Source organism: Balaenoptera acutorostrata, chromosome 19 (assembly GCF_949987535.1).
Source record: "Balaenoptera acutorostrata chromosome 19, mBalAcu1.1, whole genome shotgun sequence".
Lineage (NCBI taxonomy): Eukaryota > Metazoa > Chordata > Mammalia > Artiodactyla > Balaenopteridae > Balaenoptera > Balaenoptera acutorostrata.
This window is the reverse complement of record NC_080082.1, coordinates 12,719,445-12,740,526: the sequence shown is the minus strand read 5'-3', so window position 1 is coordinate 12,740,526 and position 21,082 is coordinate 12,719,445. Positions and strand designations below refer to the sequence as shown.

General features: G+C 59.2%; 1 protein-coding gene across 3 annotated transcripts in view; it reads right to left on the bottom strand.

Moving 5' to 3' along the window:
• The window catches only part of BCAR1 (BCAR1 scaffold protein, Cas family member), a 39,283-nt gene that overhangs the window by 3,735 nt on the left and 14,466 nt on the right, over positions 1-21,082 (bottom strand). For all 3 annotated transcript variants that reach the window (XM_057533986.1, XM_057533987.1, XM_057533985.1), the window contains exons 2-6: positions 11,989-12,600; positions 6,656-6,817; positions 6,367-6,483; positions 4,386-5,483; positions 3,484-3,573 (exon numbers count right to left, since the gene is read on the bottom strand). In XM_057533986.1, the coding sequence (XP_057389969.1) occupies positions 3,484-3,573; positions 4,386-5,483; positions 6,367-6,483; positions 6,656-6,817; positions 11,989-12,600 (2,079 nt within the window). The remainder of the gene's footprint in view (positions 1-3,483; positions 3,574-4,385; positions 5,484-6,366; positions 6,484-6,655; positions 6,818-11,988; positions 12,601-21,082) is intronic.

The following is a 21,082-nucleotide window of genomic DNA, read 5'->3' as shown; positions in this document are numbered from 1 at the left end:
GGGGTGAGGGATGTCAGTCTATTGGTTTGGGTGCTGTTATCTAGTGACTTCAGATGCAATCACTGGGAGAAACTGGGAGAAGGGGACACAGGACTGCTTTGTACTTTCCTTCAAACTTTCTATGAATCTACAAATATTTCAAAATGAAAAGTTAAAAAAAATTTTTTCTCCTTAACATATGCAGTGTAAAAAGATTCAAAGACACCAAGCAGAAAGAAAGATAGTTATCAACTGGAATCCCATGCATCCAGAAATCTATTAAATCTCTGGTAAATCGTCTTTTAGAAATATACACTGACGTATTTGCAGATGAAATGATGTAACATCTTCTAAATGATCGGGCGGCGGGGGTGGGCACGGGTGGGAAAGGGGTCTACATACACTGGATTAGTGGTGCTGAGAACGGCTGGGGCTGGGTGAATGGTACCCGGGGTTCCTTTTCTCCAGTGGTACGGTACCTGGGGGACTATTTTCTTCAATTTTATACATGTATTAAATTTCCCATAATAAGACTTTTAAACAAAAGCAAAAAGGTCACGGTATTTGCAAATTTCAGAAAACAAATATTCACAGGAAAAACCGGTGAATATTCCTCAAAGACGTCTTCCTTTAAACAGGAATATTCCCATTTCCTTTATAATTAGAAAACCGGAAACACACAATATATAATATTTTATAGCCTACCTTTAGCACCCAGCAACGGGTCATTCATTTCCTATCAGTGAGAACGTATAAAGCACATGGTAAAAGTTTCCACCAGCAGCAGCCTTGCCTAGGCGGCAGCGGTGTGGATTAACACGTCCTCACCACAAGCTGGTTCTGACTGGGTCATTGGGACCAGCCATGAACACAGACTCAGGGACTCAGGTACTTGTCTAACCAAGGTTTCAGGCTTTACTTTAATTAGCAAACCAGCATGAAACTGTCCCTTCCTAGCACGTGAAACCCTCTTTCTTTCCCTCGTAGGCTACCTGGTGAAACTTGCTTGGCTCTCCCGTCCAGCGGGAGAATACACTCTTTTTGTTCTGTTTTACCTTCGGTGGGTCTTTTTCATTCTTTGACAAACTCTTGGTAGCTACACAATATTCTACTGTACGAATGCTCACACTTTATTCAACCAGTACTCTACTGTGAGGTATTTGGTGGTGGCAGGCAGGGGCTGTTTCCAGATTTTTCACTGAGGCAGAAAGGGAGCGACAAACTTCCCTGTCAGGGTATTTTATGTTCCTGTATTTTATTTGTACTTGATGTCCCTCACTTAGGAACTCTAGATCTTTAGTTTCTCACTCACATTCCTTTTATCCCAGCTTCTAGTAATTTATCTAAGTGACTGACCAGATATGTGAAGAGATTTATAGTCAGCACAGCTTTGTTTACAAAAGTAGCTCTGGGAACAAACTAAATGTCCACCAACACGGGACTGGTTAAATAAATGCTGCAACAGTCCAGAGAAAGACAAAGAAGATAAAGCACATGCCCATTTCCTAAGTCAGTGGAGATTCCATACATATATAATTACTAACATCTGTACCTTTACTGAACATGTTCTATGTGCCCAGCACCTCCTAAGCATTACATATTGTTTACTCATTTAATTCTCACAACGACCCCAAGACGGATGCAACTACACTTCCCGCTTGACAGCTGGGGAAACGTGGCTTTGAAAAACACACACCGGGCTTCCCTGGTGGCGCAGTGGTTGAGAATCTGCCTGCTAATGCAGGGGACACGGGTTCAAGCCCTGGTCTGGGAAGATCCCACATGCCACGGAGCAACTGGGCCCGTGAGCCACAACTACTGAGCCTGCGCGTCTGGAGCCTGTGCCCCGCAACGGGAGGGGCCGCGATAGTGAAAGGCCCGCGCACCGCGATGAAGAGCGGTCCCCGCACCGCGATGAAGAGTGGCCCCCGCTTGCCGCAACTAGAGAAAGCCCTCGCACGAACCGAAGACCCAACACAGCCAAAAATAAATAAATAAATAAATAAATAAAGTAGCTATTAAAAAAAAAAAAAAAAAGAAAAACACACACCATGGCCCAGGTCTCAGGGTGAACCTGGTGGGCTCTCTCCTACACCATCCTTCCCCATGCCCAGGGAAGGTGGGGTGAGGAAAACTTTCCGGGTGATATTTCTGTGTTTATTTTGTACTAGACTATATTTTAATTTTTTAAATCTTCATAATCAAAATAAAACTCCCTTAAAAAAAGAAAATCCCATGGGCTTCCCTGGTGGCGCAGTGGTTGAGAATCTGCCTGCTAATGCAGGGGACACGGGTTCGAGCCCTGGTCTGGGAAGATCCCACATGCCACGGAGCAGCTGGGCCCGTGAGCCACAACTACTGAGCCTGCGCGTCTGGAGCCTGTGCCCCGCAACGGGAGGGGCCGCGATAGTGAGAGGCCCGCGCACCGCGATGAAGAGCGGTCCCTGCACCGCGATGAAGAGTGGCCCCCACTTGCCGTAACCAGAGAAAGCCCTCGCACGAACCGAAGACCCAACACAGCCAAAAATAAAGAAATAAATAAATAAAGTAGCTATAAAATTAAAAAAAAAAAAAAAAAAAAAAAAAGAAAATCCCGGACTCCCCTGGTGGCGCAGTGGTTAAGAATCCGCCTGCCAATGCAGGGGACACGGGTTCGAGCCCTGGTCCGGGAAGATCCCACATGCCGCGGAGCAACTAAGCCTGTGCGCCACAACTACTGAGCCTGCGCTCTACAGCCCACGAGCCACAACTACTGAGCCCATGTATCACAACTACTAAAGCCCACGAGCCACAACTACTGAGCCCACGTGCCACAACTACTAAAGCCCGCGCGCCTAGAGCCCGTGCTCCACAACAAGAGAGGCCACCGCAATGAGAAGCCCGCACACCGCAACAAAGAGTAGCCCCCGCTCGCCGCAACTAAAGAGAGCCCGCGCACAGCAACAAAGACCCAACGCAGCCAAAAATAAGTAAATAAATAATTTAAAAAAAAATCCCTCTCCTAGTCTATGGAAACAAGCCAAAATATGAAGAAAATCCAATGTCCTCAGATAAACACAGTAGTATTATTTACAATAAGAAAAACTGGGTACAATGTAAACATTCAACCATAATAGACGTAGGTTGACTTTAAAAACAACTTATGACGAATATTTAATGCCATGGAAACATCTTGAGATAAAAGCAGATGTAACTGTTCACAAAGTAGCATCTCAAACACGGACAGAGGCCCCTTCCGAGGCAGGAGCAAGACTGGAAACCAGCCCCAGAGCACGGTGACCACCCCTGAGGGTGAGTGGCTTCTTTTCTGTCTTCACAGTTTTCTGTGTGCGCTGAGATACCTAACCATAATAACCTAAACATAAATCCAACGAACACACGGAGACAGTCATGCAGTTGAGTGGGGACGGGCTGAGCAGGGAGGGCCCTGGGAGGCTCAGCTTAGGAGACAGATTCTTAGGGACGCCTGTGCTGGGAGAGGCTGGGGAACCTGAGTGTCCTCACCTGCTGCAGCTCCAGCTGGCCCTTCCCCTGCCGCATTATGTTGCCCTTTTCCAGCAACTCCTTCTGGGTCTTCTCAAACTCTTCCTTCCCCTGGAGGGTAGACACAAGGATGCAGCTGAGCCAGAAGCCCCCTGAGGCCCAGCGGGGTGCAGTGAGACCAGCGGCCACCAGGTGGCGCTGCAGCTGCACCCAGGCTCACACTGCGGCCTCAGGCCCAGGGTGGGGGCAGCTTCCGGAGGAAGCGGCTCTCCCGGGCCTCCTTCACCTCCTGCCCCCAGGAAGGGGCTAGGCACACTCCACATGGCCATGTCGATCTTCCCTGCCCCAGCTCCCAAGGCAGGAATCACATCCAGGCCCCTCCCCTTGGCATACAGGGTCTGCCCACCCATCCCTGACCACTGGGCCTTGGCACCTGCTGGCTCTCAGCCCGGAATGCCACTCACCAGGATGCCCAATCGGCTGGCACCCTGGCCTCTGCTCAGAGGCCCACCCCACCCCACCTTCCGATCACCTTGTTTGTTTCCCCCACGCCTGCTACTATCTCTGTCTTTGCTTGTACTTCAGAATTCACCTCTCCAAATCCCTAACCTCTGGCCTGGTCACGAGAGGCCCAGCCCTTGCAGGTGTTCAGGGGCCCTCCCTGGCTGGCACTGCAGGATCCCTGATGTCGGGGCCACATGGGTCCACAGGCCTGAGGTACGCTGAGGGTGGGCTTCCAGGGACCCATCTGGCCTGGAAGGTCCAAGCGAGGAGGGCACAAGGACTCACCAAGGCCTTGCTGGGGGCCACATCTTCCTTTGGCCACAAGAGCCCTCTGTGGGGGGGAATCAGGGTGCCCACGACAGGGTGGCCAAGTCAGAGCCCCAAGAGGACCAGGGGACCTGGGCAGAGCGGGCACCCACCTGCAGGTGGACGTAGTCGTAATCCTCCATCCAGCCCCCCTCACTGTTCTCGTACTGCCCATCAGGCGAGTCCTGGGAGGTGAACCTGGGGGGTGAGGGCAGGGGCCGGGACTGGATGCTGCTGGCCTTGTCGGTGGGGTTGGGGTGCAGGGGGCCACCCCCCTCAGGCCCTGGGACAGAGGCTTTGGTCCGTCTGAAGAGCAGCGAGGCGTTGCCATGCAAGAAGGAGGCCAGCTGCTTGACATCCTCGGGCACAGCCCGCGAGCAGGCCACCAGGCGGTCCAGGTCTTCGGGAGTGGCCCCCAGGCCTCCCCGGCTACTGTCAAGGGCCTGACCGTGGGCCACCAGCGCCTGGTACACGTCCTCCATCTTCTGCAGTTGCCGGCTAAGCTTGGCGTGCAGCGTGCGGTCGGAAGTGTGGGCGGCATTGCCCACAGCGCTGCGGGCAAACTCCAGCAGCTCGTGGACGGCCCCATGGACGGCGGCCACGGCAGCCCGCAGGTCCTGTGCCGGAGGCTCCTGAGGCTCGGAGGTGCTGCGCCAGCCCTCACACCCGCCCGCACTGCCCGCCAGGTCCAAGAGGTGGGCCACGGTGGCGCTCACGCCCTGCTGCAGCCGTGCCAGGGCCTCCACGGCCACCTCCAGCTCCAGGGGCTCACGGCCTGGCACCGCCGCCTCCAGGGAGGAGGCCGACTGGCTGCTGCGTGTGCTGCCCGTGCTGGAGGCCGACAGGCGCTTGGCGTCGGCCGGGGCCTCTCGCTCGGCGGGGGGGGGCACCGCGTATACACCGTCGTCGGCCACGCTGCCGTTGGCTGCCTCGGGAGGAAGGACCCGCTCTCGGGGCACGTCGTAGAGGGTGCCTGGGCCAGGCCGCCGCAAACCGGGGGGCACGTCGTAGAGGTCAGGAGCCGGGGGCGGCACGTCGTACACGTCCTCAGCTGGTGGCGAGTCCGGAGGGGGTGCGGCGAGCACCAGCGGGTGTCGGGTCGGGTCAAAGGGCTTGGCCTTGGCGAAGGCGGGGGGCACGTCATAGGTCTCCTCACGCAGCAGTGGGCCGTCGGGCACGTCTTTGCTCACCGATGGAGGAACATCATACACCTGGGGGCCAAGAAGTGGTCAAGGCTGCCGGCCCATCTGCCCACCCGGGAGCCTACGGGCAGGACCCAGTCACACGCACAGACACAGCCCAGCGTGCACATTTGTCATGATTCTTATTCATGCAGGTTACGGTTGAGAGCCCGACTCTGGGGCCAGACCAGAGTTCGAAATCCTGGCTCCACTGCTTACTACCTGTGTGACCTAAGGCAAGTGACTCCACCTCTCTGTGCCTGTCTGCTCACCTATAAGATGAGAAAACTCCCTCACAGGTTTGTTGTGAGGATTACGTGAGCTAATTCACTGCGTACCTGCAAACGCTCAGTGAGAGGTCAGCTATCATACCACTACCGCCGCTGCCATCAGCACCACCACCACCACCATCACCACCCACGTGACCACCAGCATCACCATCACCACCACGTGCGTATTCTCTATTCTGTGGCAGGAACCTGGCTGAGCTATGTGCAGGTTGTATTCAGGGTAACGACACCCTGGTTCGCCCAGGACAGTCCTGGTATGTGCCTGATGCCCCCTCATAACTATCTTGTCATTCTCCTTTCACTCTCAGAAGTATCCTGGTTTGGATGATAAATCCTGTGGCCACCTTGCTGATATCCTGTGTGATCCTCTCAAGAACCTCCTGAAGAAGGCCTTACAAGGGACCCTTTTACAGATGAGGAAGCTGAGTCTCAGAGGGGCTCAGTTTCCACTTGTCACAGAGCGAGTGACGGGCAGAGCTGGGGTTTGGAGACAGGTCTCTCGATGCCCCCGGCTCTGCAGACCTGAGTCCCCACCCCAGGGCACGCACACACACTCACACCCAGAACCCCACGCACAGATCGGGCCTCAGCCTGTGAGGGCCCAGCATCCCCTAAATGCTTACCGCATGAAGGCTGGATGGCGGCAGGCCCTTCTCCACACTGGGGGGCACATCATACACGGCCAGCGATGGGTCCCGGCCACTGGGACCCTTGACAGCCATGGGGGGCGTGTCATATACCTGAGGGCAGAAAAGGTGCAGTAATACAAGTGCCAGGGCCACCTGAGGGGACAGAAAGAGCAGAAACCCACAGCTCTACCCCAGGACCACCCAGGCTGGGGCCAAGAAAGCCCAACTCTCCATGCAGGGCCAGGCTGAGGCGCCCCCTGTGCCCACCGGCCCCGACACCTACCTCCTGGCCGCACTGGCTGGGGAGCAGCCCCCGAACAGGGGGCACGTCGTAGATGTCCTGGGGCCCCGGGGCCAGCAGGTGGCGTGGGATGTCGTACTCGTCCTGCTCGGGCTGGGGGGCCTCGAACACATAGCCTTGCCCCACGCGGGTGGACACCGCCACCTGGGGGCAGACAGCCAACCGTCACCACCGGCCCTGGAGAGATTCCACCGCCCCGTGAGGTGAGCAGGACATACGTAAGGGGGCTCCCCAAGGGTGGGCTCAGAGGCAAGGGTGTCCGCATCCCTTCGTATTCCCTGCCCTCTCTCTCTTCAATGAAATACAGCATGTGGCGAATACAAGGACCCCCGCTATTTGTTTAGAGCCGTCTGGTTCTGGCAGGAAACAGAAGTGGTCTCTACAGCTGAATGACCCAGAAGGTTCCAGAGGAGAGAACATGTGGGCTGATGGAGGAGGGGCCACCCTTGACTGAGGTGCCCCTGCTGGATGGCACCTCCCAGCTGCACCCTCCTTCGAGAGGCCTGCCCAGCAAGGAGTTGTCCCTACCACAGGACCCAGCAGCCACCTTCAGGCTCCAGGACAAATGTAGGTGGCAGTGATGGGCTGTGCCCTCCTTGGGCTGGACCCAGAGGAGGTGGCCTGCAGGAGATCCTGACAGTCAGGGCCTGGGGGCTCCAAGCCCTGCCCTCCTCGTCCCCCCAGCACTCTTGGGGAGATTCCTGAGAACGGGGCCACCAAGAACCCCCAGCCCCTCAGGGCCAGCTCTCCTGCAAATGGAAGGATGGAAGCTGTTTTGGCAAGTTGTGTGTGGGTGTGAGGGACTGACCAAGACCAGAACCAAGACCTGTATTCCCCACCGCACCACACCCTCGGGGCCACGGGGACCACCCCTCACCTAACAGGGTAAGGCCTTCGTGGGGGGATGTTGGCCCAGAGAGGAGGCCAGCCCCTTCCCTCCCCGGTGCCCCTCCCCTGTCCCGAGGTGCAGGGCGAGAGCCGGCACCGCTCGCTCGCAGGCAGTGTTGGGTGGGCAGCCTCCTTCCCTGTGGGCACCCGGCCCTGTGGGAGGGGTCAGCCCTGTAGGAGGGGCTGGCAGGATCCTCTAACCCAGCTCAGGGCACACCTCCTCCACAAGGCTCCTGGCTCAGCTCTTCTCTGACAAAAAGGCCTTTTGTTCCCTAATCAAATGGGAGGTCTGGGACAGTGGTGACTCAGGCGCTCCCCATACACATCCCTGGGGACAGCAAGGAGGAGGCAGGGCCCGCCCTGGGGCTCACGCCCCCAGAATCCTGCATCCCGTGCCTTGCCCAGCCCCCAGGACGCCAACAGCCAGCTCTGCGGGCCCATGGGCCCTGGAGGGCACAGGCTGTGTGCACGCACCGGGCACCCCAGGAGCAGCAATGACCCCACTGAAGTGCAGGCACCACCACTTTCTGATCAGCCCAGGGCTCGGCAGAGCCTCCTGCTGACGCAGCCCCTGGTCGCCTCCCAGGCAGCCCGGCAGAGCTGGCTCCCTGTTAGCTGCTGGGGTGAGCGCCGCCAGGGGGTGTTCCAGGCCCACTGCACCCCACCCCCGGCGTGTCTGGGAGTGGTGTTGGCGGCCCTTCCCAGACTCATTTCTCTCCTCAAGCCCCAGACTTGAGTCTCCTCCAGAGCTATTTTTAGACCCTGGAACCTGCCAACAGCAGGGTGGGGGGCGGTGGCTGGCGGGAGCTGGCGGGACGTGGCAGGTTGGCGGGGCCTTGAGGCGAGGCCTGAGGTGTCTCCGGGCCCTGCCGGCCTCGGAAGGCAGGTGGGGACCCAGCCCAGGACGAGGGGTGTGTGCCGCCCTCTCCACGCCCCGACGCTGGTGAGAGAGGGCGGGGCGGAGGGGCGCTGGGGCCGGACCCCAGGCCTGGGCCGCGGGCAGCTGGCCACTCACGCGGCTGAGTCAGTGACAGTAAGCAGCCATGCTGGCCAACAAATGTTTTCTGTTAGAAGAAAAGGCAGGCAGCCACCAGCGGGGGAAAAGCTTGTTAGGGAAACCAACTCTCCAGAGAGCCGCGGAGCCCGCTAATCACAGGCCGCCCTGCTCCACACCTGGGGCCCCATTAGCAGAACCTGGAGCCCCCTGGGGCTGGCGGACAAAGCCAGAGTCTGGGAGGAGACACAGAGGCCAGCCCGAGACCCACAAGCTCTCTCACACACACATCTCAAGGGCACAGAAGACAGACACGCAGAAGCAGAGAACACACACACAATGCCCGCTGCCGGACACGCACCCAGACCACAGACCCAGGCTCATAAGGGCGCCTGCAGCAGTGAGAAGGGAGGCTGAAGGCTCCCAAGACCCCAGGGACGGGGCGGGCCGCCTGCTGCCTTCTGCCTGGGCCCCTGGCCACCTCTGGGCCGCCTGGCTGCCTGTCGCCCTTCTGCGAGATGGGCATCTCCCCTCGTGACCCAGGCCGGCTCGCTCTGTCACCACCCCCCCTGCCCCCCATCTGAGAGCCTTGGGTTCCTGCTCTGGAAAATGGAGCACCGCTGGGGGTCCTGGGGGACGGAGGCACACACGTGATGTGGGTCCCCTCCCTCCCAAGCTCCTGTCCTCCCAGAAGGAACAAGGCTGAGTGGAGCTGTGTCTCCCCCAGCCTGACCCAGTGCCACAGCTGCTCCCTCAGGCACAGCTGCAGCCCTGACCCAGAGCTCCCCCAAGAGGGACCTCACAAGGCACCTCCTCCTCCGGGGGCCCCACGTGCTTCTGCCCTCAGCTCCCTAAAAGCGTGGCCCAGCCCCAAAGGGTGCTGACACCCGGTGTGGCCCTGACCTCCCCCCGGCAGCCACGCGGGCCACCCTGCTCCAGGCTCCAGGAGGCTGACCCCTCCTGGCCACCAGCCTTGTCACTCGCCCTCTGCTTTCCTGAACCCAAGGCCCCACCCACCCACCCCACAGTCTTGGCAGGGTTTCCCCTCAGCAGAGCCGACCTCCAGCCCTGGAACCAGGGGCCTCAGTTGCCCAGGCTTCTGAAAGCACAGCCTGAAACGCAGGCACACATGCGTGCTCCCAGACGTTTACGGCCTTACTGCCGTTAGAAACCGCTTGGAGCCTGCCCCCAGCAGAAGGGGCGACCCAGCAAAACCGGGGGTGGTCGTCATGATCACGCTTAGGGACCCAAAATGCTTCTGATATCTGATGCTGGATTTACAACCTCAAAATGCAAAAGTATGTGTACAAATCTGTAAAAGATGAATAGGGAACACACTAGACAAAACATGCTGAAATCCCCCAGCAATCCCCTCTTGACTGGGGAAGCTCATCTCCAGGCCTTCTCATACATTACGCATTCCTGTGACAAGCAAGCACACTTTCATGGACCATAAAATAAAAGCAGCCGCAATCGAGACTGCCCAGGCCAGGAGCCATGAGGCTTCTCAGGGGAGGGCAACCAGGTCCCAGCACACAGAGCTTTCCTCCTGGGGCCATCAGCCCGGTCTGGGTCCTCAGGGACACAGGGCCTGGGCAACCCCACCAGTGGGCACGTGCAGAGCACTTACCAGCCAGGTGAGCCCAGAAGCAGTCTGAGAGCAAGCCCCTCGTATGGGAGGGAAACAGTACCAATGGCCAAAACATGAGCTCAAATCCACAGCCCAGAGTAAAGGCCTCACTGCTGCTTCCTGGGCCACAGGGTTTCCACTGCCTGTCCTGGCCTTGGAGCTGCACCAAAACAAGCTTGCCTGGACTCGGGAAAGGAGAGGATGGAAAGGGGAAGGGCATGCCTCCGTGGGGAGTGTGCGGAATGTGAGCTGTGTGTGGGCACGGGTGCAGAGGGATGGCCTGCGGCCTGCCCCAAGGCTTATCCCCAGTCACCCCTCCTCCCCCAAAGCCATCTTGGGAGCAGCCCGGTCTGGGCTATCCCAGTCCAGCATGGCTCACTTCTGCCACTGGCCTGTCTCTGGCCAAGCGGTTGAAGGAGCAGGTAGGGAAGTGGAGCCAGTGACCCAGAGTCCCCTGGTGGCCAGTGTCCACGGAGCCCCACCCTGAGCCAGCCAATGACCTGGGTCCAGGTCTCCCGCTCCAAGCTCTGCCTGTGGCAGGGCAGGGCAACACTGCCTGCTGAACCGCTGCCCAGCTGGCATCTGAGCCCTGGGCCGGCTCTGAGGAGAGGCTCAGCGCCGCGCGGTGAGTGTCCTCAGACACCGGCTGCTCTACACTAGACATGGCACTCTCCAGTCCTGCCTCCTTCCTAGGCAGACAGCCCTGGCTGTGAGGGCACATACGCAGGTCTGTGTGGAGCTGAGGTGCTGGGCTCAGAGCCTTGCCCCCCGCCCAGCCTCCCACTGGCAACAGCCCACCAGGGACTTGAACAAGAGCCCCTTTCACGGTGAACCTACAATCCCGCAGGCAGTGTCCTCCCGCGGTCTAGGAGTCACGAGCAGGCCACCCTGCAGGTGCCCACAACCCACCAACACGGCCCAGGAGAGGAGAGGGTTGGGTGCGTGTGGATCTAGATGAGCTGCACCCACAGGGGGACCGTGGGAGCCCCTGGGCACGTGTTGGCTGGCCTCTCCCCTTTGTCCCTTCCTCCCTTCTCTGCTGGCGGGAACTCATGCGGCCACTGTCCTGGCCCGCGAGCCCCGTGACGAGGTGGCAGAGCAACAAGACAGAGGACCTGCCCTCCACCACCTGCGCTCCAGGAGGAGCCACAGGCCCTGACAGCCTCGGAGGTGCCCGCCAGCGCCACACCGCTCACCCCCAACCATGCCACGTGAGAGAGAAACGACTCTGTCATCGAGTCCATTCTTCTGGGTTTCCAGCCACTCTGGCCCAACTGCGGCCCTGTGCTCTATACTCCATTTCTCCCCTTCAAATGCCTCCCAGCTCCCCTTTCCTGGGCTCCCTGCACCCTCCCCTCTGGGCAGAATGGCTTCACCAGGACATGGTTGGGCAGGTCATTCCTACCCAACACCCTCCACCCTCAGGAAGGTTCCAGGCCCCTGGGGGCCCATTCCCAGCTGCTGCTCAGGCTTCCTTGGTCAGGCCCCACCTGCCACAACAGTCTTTGACAGGCTGTGTCCTCTGCTGCCGACACCCTTCTACTGGGGCTTGTCAGCTAAAGGCCACTTCATGGTCCAAGGCCAGCTTGATGTCTCTTCTCGGGCTGCTCACACGCACGTCAGCAGACATATAAACACATTCCCCAGACACTCACCTCCCACCTCGACCCCAGACCAAACGCGGAGCCGCTGCTGGAGTCCCGGAGGTCCCCAAGGGTGCCTGGCTGGGCCCTGCTGCATCCCAAAATCGGGCCCGGCTGAAACCCACCAGGAGGGCTGCCTGGCCACTCAGGGAGACCTTACCTTGGCTGGTGGCTTCGTCCCCTCCCAGCTCCGTGCATCCATGGATGGGGGCACCTGGTAGATGTCGTGTCCTATCCCAGCGGAAGGCGGCACCTGGTAGATGTCCTGGGCAGGGCTGCCAGGCCCCGGGGGCACCTGGTAAAGGTCTGGGGCTGGGCTGGGAAACGGGTGATGGGGCATCTGCTTGGAGAACGTGGCTGTCTGTTTGGCCGGGGGAGACTGGAACTGTGGGCTGGGCCCAGGGGCTTGGTAGAGGCCTTGCTGAGTCTTGCTGGGGGTGGGCACCAGGTAGACACTGTCCGGCTGGGGCTGGTACGTGGCAGGCAGCATGGGTGTGTACTGGGCTGCCGGGGGGTGGAGGCTGGGCTGAGGCAGGGCCGAGCTGGCGGGCGGGCCGGGGCCGGGCCCCACGGGCTTCTTGTCATGCATGCCCACGAGGATCTTGAGGCGGTTCCCGGGCACGATGCCTTGGCGCCCGTGCAGCGAGCAGAGCCACCAGCCATCTAGGCCCTGCGTGTCCCGCTCCAGCACCGTCATGATGTCGCCCTTGCGGAAGGAGAGCTCATCTGGGGACTCGGCCACATTGTCGTAGAGGGCTTTGGCCAGCACGTTCTGAGGGAAGAGCACACAGGTGGGCGTGAGGGCAGGAGGACATGCGCTGGGGGCTCGGCGTCCCGCCCAGCTCCCACCCCCTCCAGGACTGGGGAGGCACCTGGCCTTGGCACCGAGAAAGGAACTAAGTAGGGTTTGGCGAGATCCCCGCGCCTCTGCCCCCACTGCCCCTGGCGAAAAGGCCCAGCTGATCCTGGCAGTTTTTCAAATGAGCCTGGACAGTGTCTCAAAATCCTCTTGACCACAGCCATCACCTGCACTCCAGGATGGCACTCAAGATACTCTAAAAAATACTCCCGGAGTCATGCTATAAGCTGGACCTAATGCTGGGGAGGGCAGCGATAATGACAATAATGGCCACCACGTCCCGGGGAGAAAACAGGATGCACACCCTCCCTTCAACTCAACTCCCTGCTGCCCCGCCAGTGCAATCAGCCAGGAGGAAAAGACCAGAGAGTGGGGAGGGGACACCCAGGGACAGAACAGTCATCATCTGCAGACCATATGTCATCTACGTACAGATTCCAACAAACGAGAGGAATCAACAGTGCTGAGGAGGGAACCTCACAGAAAAGACGTCACCAGATAACAGAAACTACAAGTTATCCAGGAGTTAATCAAGCAAAGACTCCAGAGGAGAAAATGTAACAACTGGGCCAAGCTTACTTAATAAGTTACAACTGCAATAAAAATGCCAGCCGAACTTTTTTTTCTTTTGGAGGAATTCAACCAAAGGAAAAAAATCCTTCTAGAATTAAGTGGAGGAATAGAGGTCCACAAATAAGCAGGTCAATTCTGAAAATGAAATGCAAAGAGGCACTTCCTTCCTGCCGTGAGGACAGGCCACAACTCCAGTCCGTAAGCGGGCAGGGAGCAGCGGCTGGGAACACGCAGCGATGAGGAGGGCAGGACCGTGACCGAGACGCTGCTGGGAAAACTCACTCACCGCAGGAAGAAAAGGCAATCTGGACACTTGCCTCATGTTATAAACAAAGGCAATCAAACACCTAAATGTGAAAGCTATAACTGTAGAGCTGATAAAAGAAAAGAACTGTGGGAGAATATCTCTGTGACCTTGAGGTGGAAAAAAATTATAAACCAAACCCTTGAAAAAAAGACCACAAAAAGCACAAAACATAAGGTAACAACAACAGAAACAAAGAGATGGATTCAACCTCATCAAAGTGAACGGTTTCAGTTGGGTGGGGGAACAGCAGAAAGCTGACAGGGTGACAGGCCACCAAACGACAAGAGTCACTGATCTAGAATCTGGAGGTTCTCCTACAAACAAGCAAGGAAAAGACAAGAACACCAACAGAAAACCAATGAAATATGAAGAGTTTTCTGAAGGGGAAACCAGAATGGCCAAGATGGCCACAAAGGACGGTCAGGGATCCAGCCAGCAAAGCGGGACAGGCCTGCGGCTCTGCTCTGTGCTCCAGCAGGTGCCCAGGCGTCTGGTGAGGGGCACCAGCCACGCCCTCCCGAGTTAGAGGAGCAAACAGGAGATCTACAGCCCAGACCGCTTTACGTAAATGTTACAAACACCTACAAAAGAACTCTACGTATTTTTCACAGACACTTGTCCAAGGACAGATTCCAGACTCATTACATTTGCATGGGTGCTTCTGGAAGAGGGACGGGAATGAGACAGGCACCAGGAATAAATGGGGAGGATAAAGCAAAACAAGGAAGCAGTCCCATACAGACTGAGGACAGCCACAGAAGGACAGCACCCCACGCCCAGCCCAGCTCTTTACTCCTGTAATTCTCCTGTTAATTCTCACAGGCACCCCAGAACTGCTGCTATGGGCTCCGTGAGTCGGCAAACCCTCCTGGAGCCGGGACACATGCTCCGTGCAGAGGCCCAGTAGCCCAGCAGCCTGTGCAGGCCTTGGCAAGGCTGTGGGGACAGACAGGAGGACCCCAGCATTGGCAGGCACTGTGCCGGCAGGCCCAGAACCTCACCAGGGACAGAGAACCGGGTGGAGAGGCCCCACGTTTTCAGTCCTTGGCCTCTGCTGCTTGCGCGGGTGAGGGCTCTGGCTGGGCCCAGAGATATCACAGAGGGGCCCCAGCCAGAGGGCCAAGGTCAGTCCAGCAGAGGGCAGGAGCGAAGCAGGCGCCTGGGTGGGAAGGCCAGGCCTGTGGAGAGGACAGTGCCAGGCCAGCTGGGCACCGGCCCCACCAGCCAGGCCTTAGCTCTGGTCGCCCTCCCCTGAGTCTCCTGGGGACTGAAGATGCAGAGCCTGGTCTAGATCTGACTCGGAAATGGGACCTGGGTTCGGACCGCCCTTCCCCACGTGGGCCTGGGTCTCATCCCCTGGATTCCAACTGGGGGCAGAGAGAAGTCGGGGTGAGGCCTCACACAAGTCTAGGAGGGCCCACCTCCACACCAGCATCAGGGGCCAGAAGGAGCCCCTCTGAGCTCCGTCTCCCCTGCCCGTCACAGTGAGGATTAGGGAAGAGGACGGAACACCATCAAGGGGGACGGCAGCCCATGGGGGAAGCCGGGGCAGGCAGTGCGTGCTCCAGGCCCAGGACTGCACGCCCAGACTCGGGGGAGCACTGGCGGGGAGCCCACTCCTCCAGAGCAGCTCAGGAGGAGCCAGAGGCCAGAAAGCTGGGAGCCAAGAGGGACAAGGCCCAGGGGAGAAGCCAGCCCAGGCAGGCAGCGCACAGAGAGCAGAGCAAGCGAATTCGCCCTGCACCAAGGTGAGCGCCAGGGCAAGGGCCCTCGGAACTACTGGCGGCGCCAACACTGTCCACACCACAGTTAGGACGCTTAGCAGTGCACTGAGGCATAAATGAGTCCTCAATAAAATGTCACTTCAACTTAAAAAACGGGGAGAGGATAATGTTTGAGACAATGAGGGATGCTTTTTCTTCCTGTTTTTCAGAAGTTTTCAATTTGTATTTAATGAGCATTTCTTGGTTTGGGGGTTGAAAAAATATACACCCTGAAAAAGAAAACAGTGGACTACCTCCTAGGCTCCAAGGCAGGATGGGACGGGCAAGGCCGAAGCAGGTCAGAGGCCAAGGCCCCAGGAGGAGCAGATGGGGCGGGGGCTGCCCTGCTGCCCACTGGACTCATGGGTCCCATCCCCAGGCTGCCTGCAGGAAAAGCAAGTTTCCCAAATATGGTCTGCAGCCTGCTCAGGGAATCACACCCCGTCAGGGGGGCGGGACACCCAACCCACCCTCCCCCAATGACCCCAGAACACAAGAGCCACCCCGCTGGGTCCCCTCAGCCCCTGCCCTGGTGACCACAGGAAGTGCCAGCAGAGTGAGTCACAGGAAAATTCCCCTCCAGCCCAGCCAAAGGGGGTGGGGTGCAGACAGAGGGGAATGCCCCTCAGAGGCCCCTCACCTCTTAGAGGAGGGCAGCCCAGGGGAGGCTGGCAGAGGGGCTTCGGCCAGGCCCTGCTGGGCAGGGCTGGGCTCTCAGGGAGGCTGGAGAGCTCTGCCAAGGGCAAGGTCCAGCGGGAGGGGGAAGGGGGAGGAGGGAGGGTCCCCTGGACCCAGGAGAGCTGCCCAGGGAGCTACCGGGGCCTCCTGCACCCAGGGTGGCCCGCTCTCCCCTCCTGGGCATGAGCTCGATGAGCAGTCAAGGCCAATTCCGACTGCAACTGTATAGTCCGGGGCGGCCGGAGCCAGGCTGGGAAGCACCTCTCAGGGTGGGCACGTGGCACCAGGCGCCTGGCACCAGGAGCTCCTCTGCCTGCGTCAGCTGGTGCCCCCTCCCCCCGCCGAGCCCCAGAGGCAGGCCCTCCGCAGTCCTGGGCACGGCTGGCGCCGCAGCGCTCCAGCTGGCCAAGCACCCGCCCCTTTGGGCCCCTGAGCCTCTCCAGCTGCTCCTGACACACTCCTCCACCTCCCTCCAGGGCAGAGCAGCCGCTGAGACCAGACCTGGGCCTGGCTCTCCCTCCCACTGCTGGGGACCTTGGGCAAGTCCCTTAGCCTCTCTGAGCACCCAGACCCCTTGTGTTAAGGTGACAATCCTGGTTTCATAGGGCAGTTCTTTTGTGTAATAAAAGATTCACCTGGCATCTGCCCTCTGCCAGGTGCTGGGCCAGGCCCTGCAAGACGGTGCAAGCCTAGGTCGACCAGGCCCTTGTCTGCACGGGGCTTGCATCCAAGCAGGGCAGGCAGACACAAAACGATTTGCCAGGACAGGGGGAAATGTGGCATGTGCAACAGGGCCACTACACATAGGATGGTCAGAGGTGGCCTCCCCCAAGGAGGACATTTCAGGTGACTCATGAAGAACGAAAACTAGGCGACCATGAACCAGCCAGGGAAGGGCACGTGGGCAGAGGGCAGGCATGAGCCAAGACACTGAAATAGGGAAAAGCTGGAGGGGAGACAGGATTGTGGCCCTGGACTGGCAGGCAGGCTGGGGCCAGTCACACTGCAGGATGCCTTGGGATGCTGCAGGGAGAGCTCAGTCAATGCCATCCAAATGGTGGCATCCCATGGCAGAATAAGGCAAAACCCACACCACCTGAGCGTTCCTGCTCTGGACATGCTCCCCAGGACCCAGTGCCTTGTCCCAGCTTGGAAGAGGGGGGCCAGTCTACCCAGAACCTGGCTTTCCAGCCTTCCTCACTGTTGGGCCAATCAAGTGCTTCCCCCAAGCTCACAAGAGGACACAGCTGTGACCTCTGGGAGGGGCACACCACCAGGGTACCATCACAGTCCAGGCCAACTCTGCCAGCCAGCTGGGCCCAAGGCACCACGGAGACTGCTGCTGACTCGCCCGAGTCTCTGGCCACCTCATCCGCGACCCTAGGAAACCTCTCGCTGTGTCCTACTCCTCCTTCAGGACGTGACTTAGGTGTCATACGTCCCCCGCCCAGGAAAGCTCCCACGCCCCTCCTTGGGCACCCACACCTCACTGCCCTCACCTCGAAGTGCTGATCAACACCTCTGTTACTGCCCACTTCGTGCCCCCAACCCGGGCACCCAGAATGGGAGGGGCCTGTCTGCTTCAGCATGGAACGCCCCTCCACCGCACATGCACGCCAGGCCTGGCCCAGAGCAGGGCTGAGCATGGGGCTGCTGGACGGGCGGGTTCAGGCAAAAGCCCCCCTTGCAGAAGGTGGTGCCCTGCCCTCCCTGGGAGCCACGCGGCCACGCCTGAGAAAGCCAGGAAGGCCCTTTGGGGCTCACTCACCCCAGAGGGAGGGGACAGAGGAGAGCCCCCTGCCCGATGCCAACACTGCCCAGGCAGCGGCCTGCCAGTTGGGCCTGCCCAGAACAACACCCTGGTTGTTGAACATGGGAGCTGAGAGGGCTGCCCCACCGGCCCTGCCCGGTCTGAGAATGGCCCTCATTGTGTGTGCCAGACCCACCCGGGCCCACAGACACGGAGCAGCTGGGCCTTGGCCGCCAACGGGCACGTGTCAGCGGCCATCTGACGGGCTTTACCTCAGCCTGCTGCCCCGGAGAGCCCTGGATGTGCTCTGGGTATCCCCAAACCCCGATTCTGGGGGACGGTGCTACCTGGTGGTGGGGAGACTGACAGGTTCACAGTGATGACAATAATGCCGGCAGTGAGAGGCAGGGCTCTTTGGTGTACCTCAATTATCTCTTTCAACCCTGTGAGCCACTGTGATTGCCTCCACCTACGGATGGAGAAACTGAGGTGCACAACAGTCACTTGACTCGCCAGGGTCATGGTCAGGAAGTGGCAGAGGCAGATCTGGGCTGTATGACAGAGTGCAGCTGGGTGGCTCCCGGGGTACTGCTTAGGTCCATGGAAGCCAGGAGTGGAAATTTCACAGGGCTTTTCCATCCCTCCCTGCCCCCCACCCCGACACACACCCCAGCCCCAGGCACAGAGCCCCCCCACACAGCAGTCACTAGGGAAACTCTAGTTCTCTTCATACAAAGAACCATCTCAAACCTGGGCCAAGTTTACTTCTGGGGTATTCTGGTTGCTTGTCCCAAGGAGCCCCCGTGACCACTGGATACAGGCCCTACGTACGTGTGCCCAAGTGGCGGTCTACACCCACAACCACTGCTCACTTGTGCCCTGGGAATCCCGCCGGAGGGGCAGCGGCTACGGGCCCACTGGCCAGGGTCCTGACAATCCTCTGCTCCGCCTCCCGGCTGCGATGGGGCTGGGAGGGCAGTGCCTCTTCCCTTCCCAGACGGCCCCACACCCTCATCCTGGGCGGAACTCTGCAACAGCCGGCCTTGGCATCACCCTCCCCTTAGTTCTCCCAGGACAACTGAGTGACCAGGCTCTGGGCTCAAGTCCTCAGTGCTCAGCGTGACAAGCGTGGATGAGCTCCCCATTCCAGAGCCACCCCAAGGGGACAAGGGGAGCATGGCTCCTTCCCTGCCTGCCTTGGCAGTGCCTGAGGCTCAGAGGACAGAGAAGAGGCCGTGTGTGGGTCCTCAGCCCCATGCCTGACACTCAGCACCCAGAGGACAGGTCTACAGAACAAAGGACTAAAAACCCACCTGTGGGTGGCCACCGCCAGCAGCTCCCTCAGACAATCAGGAGCCCCGAGCTGGCCTTGGCTACAGTGGCAAAAGCAGATGTCTTTGTGCCCAGCTCTTGGGTCGAAGCAGGCCCCTGGCCCCACTCCTGCCAGGGCATACCAGGCACTGTCCCAGCGAGGCTGGGCAGAGGAAGAGAGGTGTCATGGGGAGGGCCCTCCTACTGCAGGACAGGGCATCTGCAGCCCCCAACACACCTCGGATGGTGGGAACAGGTGGGCCTGGGGCCAGGGCACCAAGGAGCCCATGTGGGTGGCACGAGAGCGGAGCCCTCCGCCCTCCAGCCCACCCCAACTTCTGACAGCTTGGGAGTGGTCCTCAACCAATTAGAACCCTCACCACTGCCACCCAGCCCAGGGAACCGACCCAGGCTGGCAGACCCCAGACATGTTTGAGTAGACCGGCTTGTTCAGTCTTGGGATTTGGTCTCTCAGCAGAGGGCCCAGCATGAGGTTGACCTTCGCTTCAGGGACAGCACCAGGCCCTGGTAACCCACCGTGGCCAGCCCCAGATATGCCACTGGAGGGGCAGAAGCAGAAGCCCGGGTGGGACAGCAGGGACTTCACTCCTTACGAAGCCTTAGTTTCCCCACCTGGACATCTAAAGCCTCCTCAGCTCTGCCCCTCTCCAGCCCTAAATGATAACTTTCAGCAGCCCTTAGAGCAGCACCATCTGCTTCCGCAGGGATGGAGGACACACCGGCACAAAAAGCAGGGTTCTCCAGCCCTGAAAAAAGTACCAAGCCCCTGACTTCAGGATGAGCAATGGAAATAGGGGACCGAGACGGGGCCCTGCCCCTCCACCCTCTGAGCTCCTTCCACGGCAGGCTGGTACTCTGCCCCACTCCTCACTCACAGGTGGGAGGAAGTTAGCACAACGAGACGGAAATGGAGTCAGGGCCTCTCCCCAGTGCTAGAGGGCCCAGCCTGCCCCCTGGAGGGAGACCACTCTGTAGCCCCTTATTTGGGGGCCTTAAGGATCCAGAGGAGGAGGAATCTGGCCAGTGTCTCTGCTGGAGAACGACCCTGTCCCGCCCTACCCTACACCCTGCCCTCCAAGCATGACGCTAACACTGCTCCTCCCCCTTCCACCTGCTGGCTGGTTCTGGCTGCCCCAACTGGCTGTGGGCTCCTGGGGGATGGTGGAGGGAGTTCTCCAGGCCCGAGAGACAAAGGGTGGTGGGATCTCCTAAAAGAATAATGGAGGCCAGGAGGGGGCTACTAAGGAGCCAGAGAGACCCCACCAAGTTGGCAGCCCCAGTAGAGCATAGCAGCACCCCAAGGGCCAGAGCACCCCCAATCCCAGAGCAGGGGGAGCACATGGCTAGAGCATGGGGCCATACCAGGAGACTGTGTTCTGGATACGGTTCTGTGAGGACAAGTAACTGCCCCTCTCTATGCCTCAGTCTCCCCATTGGTACCATCTGTATGACTCACGGGGAGAGCAGGTGTCTTAGGGGCCCTTCCTGATTAGGAAGGATTCCCTAGTGGCACTGCCCTTACTTCAATCCCTTGCCCAAGCCTGGGGAGATGATGCCAGCCCACAACGCTAACGCCTCTGTTCAGCACAAGCGTAAAAGTCACCGGCAGCTGAGGGTGACTGCCTTGGCAGAAGCTGGGGCTGCCCTGCCCTGCCTCCACCCAGCACCTACAGGACTCTTTCCTTGCCCATGGCAAGCGGGTGGTGGGTGCTAGTGCCAGGAGAGCTTGCCGGCAGGTCCTCCCAGACCTCCCTTCCTGCCAGTCTCCACCTGCACCTGGCCCTTCTCCTGCTTTTCTAAGCCTGTTAGCCCTGCCATCCCTCCACTCCCACCATCAGCTCTCCACCCTGGAAAGGAAAGAGTCATGGGTGGGGGGCGTGTCCCCCAGCCCGGGGGGATGAGGAACATCTCCCGGCCTGGCTGAAATCTGCACAGCAAACCCAGAGAGTACCTCCCAGCTTAGACTCTTCCTGATGCTAGGAGTGCCAAGGA